The sequence below is a fragment of the Rhincodon typus genome, chromosome 4, assembly GCF_021869965.1.
Source record: "Rhincodon typus isolate 14 chromosome 4, sRhiTyp1.1, whole genome shotgun sequence".
Lineage (NCBI taxonomy): Eukaryota > Metazoa > Chordata > Chondrichthyes > Orectolobiformes > Rhincodontidae > Rhincodon > Rhincodon typus.
The window spans coordinates 9529419-9536770 of NC_063335.1; the positions used below are offsets into that span (position 1 = coordinate 9529419).

A 7352-nucleotide genomic window follows, 5' to 3' on the forward strand; every position below is an offset into this window, starting at 1 on the left:
ACAATATCAAGTAATTCAACATTGAACTATCTCCCACAAAGGTGCCTCTTTGGAACATACAAGGACAGGATTTGGAATCATGCTTGAGGAACATAGGTTAGTGGGCTCAAGACCCTTTAGCATTTGGTAAATTAAGCTGTTATTTTTCCTCTGTGCAATTTTTATGGGAAATGGAAATTCACGTGATTTGTGATGTGGAGCAGAATGAAATCCACAAATAAACGCCACTTTGTGAATTATTCTCAACATTCCCAGTAGCAGTAATTTCGCATGTAAATGAATTAAAAGTACATACAGTAGCAGTAACCAACTTCACCTTAGGGAATACTACAGATTGGACAGTGTATGCATTCATGCCACGTGTCAAATTTAGTACGGTTAATCTTGGTTCTGAATCTCCATGCATGGATTTACATTTATAAATACAAATATAGCGTGCATATACCATTGAAATATATGAATACGGGGTTCGAAATGTGAACAATTTATACAGTGTAATAAATTAGTAAGAGTGAAATAATTTGCTTTCCAGGAAATATTTCCTTACATTTGTATATTTACACAAATGCTCAGATATGTGTAGGTGTTTGCATTCTTCTGATTGTACGAATACATTTGGAGGATGATTCTATAATACTGTCTGTTTATATCCTTGTTTACTGGTAAAATAATTGCTTTCGTACTGCGCTTTGTCACGTGAATAACTCAACGCGTAATGAATTGGATTTAGTTACAATTTGTTTATATAGATAAACTTGTATGCATAAATACATGTGTACAGTATTTTGCCCTGTGTGTATCTGCATACGTATATGTGTGTAGGGTGGGTTGAGGTTCCTTTAAGAGTTGGAGCTGTGGCCGCCTGCTCCAGTACAGCCCAGGGATTGGGACAAGTGCACATCTAAAGCCATGGCGGACAACATCAAAACAGGAGTCTTCGCTAAAAACGTTCAGAAACGGCTGAACAGGGCCCAGGAAAAGGTAAGAGGCGGAGAAGAATGACCTTTACTTCCCTGCCACGGCTTTTTTTTGGGGGGGTTTTCCTTTCGGGAAGGCTGGTTTTGTTCCCAGGTTTCTGCTCCCCACTCACTGCTGCAGAGCTGCATTGAAGGGAACGTTTCAGCACCAAGAGGCGGACAGCGACCAGCGGAGAGCGAGGGCGCACGGGGCTAGGAGGAGCGGGGAAGCTGGAAGAAGATGTAGCGGGTGGGGGGAAGAGAAGGGGAATTATGATTGAAGAAATAGAGAAAGGCAAAGAAATCAAAGATTGGGGGGCGGTGGGGGGGGGGGGAGTGAAAAGAAACAGGAGAGAAGGGAATAGAGATTCAAATCGAAGGACGATAGAGAGTCCAACTAGGGAGGGAAAGAGAAGCCAGCAGGAGGAGAAGGAAAGCAAGATCTGTCTGGGTTCAGTTTGCTGGCACCGCTCTGCCGGCTCCAAAGATCTGATCCGGCTAGATGCAGCTCGATCAGAGCAGGCAAGGGCTGGGATTTGCTGGTGCTGGCTTCACCACAGGGACGTGTGGAATCTGATCTCTTGTCGCCATCACAAGGATCCGAGCAGCGAGAAGGAGAGAGAGAGAGGGTATTCTGTTCGGATCCACATTTTCCCCTTCAGTTGTCAGGCCAGTTAACTCCAAATCCTACTGCTTCTTGTACCCGCAAGGTCAGGACCATGTTAGTATCAAAATCCCTTTTGGAACAGCCCTGAAGCAACCTCTAAAAGTCAAACATGCTGGGAATTAGGAAGAGTCCAGTGAAAGCACACGGGGAGAATGGGGCCATCAGGTTCTCCATATTTGGGAAATGTTTTGCTTCCCGAGATTATTTGTATTATTCCCCTCTTTCCTATTGCAGCCCGCAAAAATGAATGGAATTAAAAACATTCGCCTACTGAATTTGTTGGGCCTAAGCATCAAGTATTCTCAATACACTTCGAGCTTCCGATTCATAAGCTGCTTGTAAAGGCTTTCTCAGCCCCCGGGCTCTGTTTGTCTGAGTGTTTGTGTGTGTATGTGTACGGTAAGAGTTAACCAGGCCTTTCTTGACATCCCACCAGATGTTTGAGAAATTGAGAGCGGTTCAGTGCTTGGTGCTCATCCCCGCCCCCACATGGCTTTCATAAGAGGATTTCCTTTCCTTTAATATCTCCACACACTCAGCCGCTCTAATTCCCAGTCGAGTTTTGTTCTCTTCGCTTCACTACATCAAAGAAGCTGGGCAACTTACCATGTTTGCCCGTGACCAACTGGATGGATATAAAAAGCCTTAATTTCATTTCATCTTAATAGTGATGAGAGCATCTGGTTTGCATCCTGCAGTCAGTGGGAATGTTGTTTTCATTGGGGTGAGCTGACTGCTTGATTCATAGAGAAAGAAGTCTTTGACCTTTTCTGTTATTATTGATTGAATCACAACAGTAATATGCGCATAAAGTTACCACTTTCATTCAAGGACTTATCAATTTCTGCTGACATTAAATACAATTTTTTTTCTGTTAATACTGCAAACTCAGTGAATTAATATATGACTTAATGGTGTGGTATGAGAAATTAAAATCAGAATTGTGCAGTACTTTATTTTAAAAATGCAGTAAGGGATTTAAAAGTAGCTATTAACATATTTTTGCGTGTTGATTATTCAGTGCCACATCTAAGGTGAGACAGCACTATTCAACTAACTCAAGCAGTTAGTACATTTCTTAAGTTGGTGGATGTGTCATTCCTTGCATAGGATCAAACACTTTCATGAGATTAAATTATCAAGGGGTTTTCACTGAACTCATTTTAAGTAAGATACTGCTGTGAAACTGTTTTAGTTCACTACTAGATGTGCAGTGCAAATTGCCTGTAAAAATCACCTTCTAAGTGGCCCACTGGAACCATTAGATGGAGATTTTTCACATTGTACAGGAAATTAATTGATTTTATTTATATATGTGTGTATATATCTATATATATAGTGTGCTAGTCCAAATGGCTATGGTTCTGATCTATCGTGTTCATTCTCATTTAACTTGCATAAAGAGATATTAATCTTATGATGTGGATGTAAGATGAAATAGTAACTATTACGTTGACTTTAATATGACCTTTGAGGAGGCAGATCCTCAATATTGCAGTTCAGAGCAGACAGTAAGACAATTTTCAGTGCACCCAGTAAGGGTAGGCAGTAGAACGTATTGCAATGTCATTCCATGATATCTAGACATCATAGGTTCTCACCAATGTTAAACAGTACATTTTAATCAAAATTTCTAGCTAAATACATTCTTCAGTGAAGGATAACTCCTAATCACTGTACATCTATCTCCATTTCACTAGGGATTTTCTGTACATGTAACATGATGTATAACATGATGGAAAAGCACTGGTAAAACCATCACAAAGGAAAATTTGACCAAAGCAATGTGGACATTAATGCCTAACTCAGCTTTAAGATGAGATGTTAAAATGAGGCTCTCTCAGATGGATATTGAATTTCATTGACACTATTTCAAAGATGCAGTCAGGTTCTGTTTGATGCTCTGACCAATTTTTTTCACCCCTCGGGTATAATCACTAATACACCAAGTCTAGTCATTTACCATGTTTATTGGCACCTTGCTCTGCATAAATCTGCTGTTACATTTTTTTATTTACAGGCAGTGAAATAATTTTTAAAGTGTTATAAAGTACTTTGGTATGTTGTGAGGGTGTGAAATTCTTTCTTTCATCTTAATGGTACAAGATGGCTGATTAAAGAAAACATCATCCTTTATTCAAATCTATCCATAGTCTTTCCCCCTTCTGATATATGTAACATGTTCCAGCCCTCCAACCCTTTGAGAAATCTGCCTTCCTTTAATTAAGCTCAATAAATCCCTTCTAAACTTCCCTTTCTTTGTCCCTCTTTTAAGATGCTTCTTAAAAACAATATCTTTGATCAAGTTTTTGTTTACCAGTTCTTTTGTCTCCACATTTGTCCGGTAACATTTCTAGGAAATGCTTTGGGATGTTTACAGTGGTGAAGACCCTTATAGTACACATTTTTTTTCCCCAATGTAGGATAGAAACATTGTGTTTAAAACACAGAAGGCCATTTGATCCATACTGTTTGAATTGGATCCTTTTGAAAGTAATCCAAAACCACTTTTGGTGTCTTGACAAATATTTATCCCTCAATTAACATTGCTAAAGATAGATAATCTAGTCATTATCACATTGCTTTTTATGGGAGACTGTTGTGTGTAGTTTGACTGCTGTTTTACAACCATAGCCACATGTACAAAGTATTTCATTGTGTTTAAGGTGCAGTATTCTTACTCTTTCAGGCAGCATGGTGGCTCACTACTGCCTCAGTGCCAGGGACCTGGGTTCTATTCCAGCCTTGGGTGACTGTCTGTGTGGAGTTTGCATGTTCTTCCCGTGTCTGTGTGGGTTTCCTCTGGGTGCTCCGGTTTCCTCCCACAGTCCAAAGATGTGCAGGTTAGGTGGATTGGCCATGCTAAATTGCCCATAGTGCCCAGGGATGTCTAGATTACGTGGATTAGTCATGGGAAATATAGGGTGGAGGGGTAGTGAGTCTGGGTGGGATGCTCTTTGGAGAGACAGTGTGGATTTGTTGGGCTGAATGGCCTGTTTCTATGGATTCTATGGATTCAATGGGTATGGGCATTGTAAGCAAATTCCATATTGCACTTAAGAAGGTGTTGAGCAACTTGTACTGCTGAAATCTAGATACAGTGCTTTTAGGAAGAAAATTCCAGGTTTTTGGCCCAGATAGAATGAAGAAAGCGTGATATAGTACCAAATCACGTTGGTGTGTAGCTTGAGAGAAACTTGCAGGTAGTCATGCTCCCATGTCTCTGTTGCCCTTATTCTTCTAGGTGATGGAGATTACAGGTTTGAAAGGTGCTGTTAAAAGAGGCTTGATGAGTTGTTGCAATGCAGCTTGTATAAGACACACATTACTGCCACTGTGCATCAGCATTTCAGGAGGTTTCAGAAATGTTTAAGGAGGTGGGTAGGGTAATGATGTAGCAGGCTGCGTTCTTCTGGATGTTGTTGAGCTTCTTGGGTATGGTTGGCGCTGCACTCATCTGGACAAGTGGAGGACATTCCGTCACACTCCAGACTTGTACCTTGTAGCTGGTGGACAGAGTTTTATTTCTCATGAAAGGAAGGCATTACATAAACACAAGCCATTCTTTTTGTCATATATATTCTTCAAAAACAAGAGATTGCTGGAAAAACTCAGTAGGTCAGGCAGCATCTGTGGAGAGAAAGCAGAGATAACCTTTTGGGTCCAGTGACCCTTCTTCAGAATTATCTTTTCTTCTATTGCCTTGCCTATATCACAAACTCACCAGGCATCTTCCTCAGAGAGGCCTATGAACTAGAGACTTAAATAGCTTGTTTTGCTCACTGTTAGTTTTTTGCATGTTCCAATTTAAAAATAACCAACAGCAAAGCTTTAGGTTTATACATGAGCAAAGGTTAATTTATTACACAACTTTTTAATGTTCATGTGATGTGCTGATTCCTGTTTTGGTAGGGCTCCTTGATGCTATGTCAAGTCAAATACAGTCTTGATGTTAAGGGCTGTCACTCTCACCTCCCCTCTGGAATTCAGCTCTTTTGTCCATGTTTGCACCAAGACTGTAATGAGGTCAGGAGCTAAGTGGCCCTGGCAGACCCAAACAGTGAGCAGATTATTGTTAAGAAAGTGCTGGTTCATAGCTGTGTCAAAGATCCCTTCCATCACTTTACTGATAATTGAGATTGGATTGATAGGGTGGTACTTAGTTGAGTTGGATTTGTCTATCTTTTTGTATTCAAGTCAGGCCTGGATAATTTTTCCCACAGCTGGATAGATTCTGGGATAGTAGGAACTGCCAAAGCTGGAGAATCTGAGATAACAAGGTGTAGAGCTGGATGAACACTGCAGGCCAAGCAGCATCGGAGGAGCAGGAAGGCTGACGTTTCGGGTCTGGAAGGGTCCAGACCCGAAATGTCAGCTTTCCTGCTCCTCTGATGCTGCTTGGCTTGCTTGTTCATCCAGCTCTACAACTTGTTATCTTGGATAGATTCCGGTGTTGGTGCCGTACAAGTCTTCAGTATTATTACCGGAATGTTGTTAAGTCCTACAGACTTTGCAACATCCAATGTCTACAGCCATTTTGTGATATCACATGGAGTGACACAATTTGGTTGAAAACAAATCTGGGACATCCACTGGGCACTTCCATGTGAAGATGGATGCAAATACTTCAGCTTAACCTATTGCACTGATTTTCTGGGCTTCCCCATTGCTAAGGATGGAATATTTGTCGAGCCACTATCTCCTTCTAGTTGTTTAATTGCGCACCATCATTCACAACTGGATTTAACAAGACTACAGATTGCCCAAAGTTTGATCAAATTCTAAATGTCTCCCTTTGAGGTTGATGCTGAGATAACATATCAGCCTCTTTAACTTGCTAGCTGAAGTGAATCAGCAATAGACAGTTATATGGTTCTAGGGAGCTATCTTTTAAGATGCTGTGCCCATTTGAAAGGTCAGATTAGTCTTCTTAGTAAAATATATAATGTTTACGTGATCACAGTACAGTTGCATTCTGTCCAATGCTTCTGTCTCTCTCAGCGCAGGGTATTTTGCATATTTATTTAAATCCTATTACTTTGTCTCATATCTCTAAGTATATTCAAGTCTTGCTTTTCTGCTCTTTTTTAAGGTGCCTATGTTCTCAGAGTACGGCCAACATTGTTGATGCTCTCAATTGGCACATTTCATATCCATTTGTATGACTAGAAGCTATCTTACCTCAGCCCTCTACCATGAAATAAATATTTGTGTTTCTTTGTGCATTCATCAACATTGCTTTTGGAAGTCAGCCTTTATCTTCAGATATTTTCTCCAACAGTTTTCAGTTAGTGCTAGATTAGCAAATTTCTTTACAGCATTTTATTGGTTACCTAGCTCATTAATGGCTTGAACAATGTTGACTATTCATTAGCGATTCTCACCATTTTAAAACTCTCACTGACAACAAGAAAAATGTTTAGGGAAAATGCGAAGGGTGCATAACTTTGACACAGGAAATGGCTTATGTAGGGACACTTGCATCTTTTAAGAGAGAAATTGCTACATATTTAGGGGATGATAGATGATGATGGGAAGTGAGCAAGGCACTGGGATACATTTTGGACATTAATCTCTTTCTGTGCTGTAAACCTGTCTGGTTCGATGACTGCAGAGATAGTAGGAACTGCCGAAGCTGGAGAATCTGAGACAACAAGGTGTAGAGCTGGATGAACACAGCAGGCCAAGCAGCATCAGAGGAGCAGGAGAGCTGACGTTTCGGGTCTAGA

At 40.6% G+C, this 7352-nt stretch overlaps 1 protein-coding gene across 1 annotated transcript in view; it reads left to right on the forward strand.

The window, feature by feature from the left end:
• The first annotated feature begins 909 nt into the window (after positions 1-909).
• Positions 910-7352, forward strand: part of amph (amphiphysin) — a 199362-nt gene continuing 192919 nt past the window's right edge. The window contains exon 1 of the mRNA XM_048595638.1: positions 910-981. Within this exon, the coding sequence (XP_048451595.1) occupies positions 910-981 (72 nt within the window). The remainder of the gene's footprint in view (positions 982-7352) is intronic.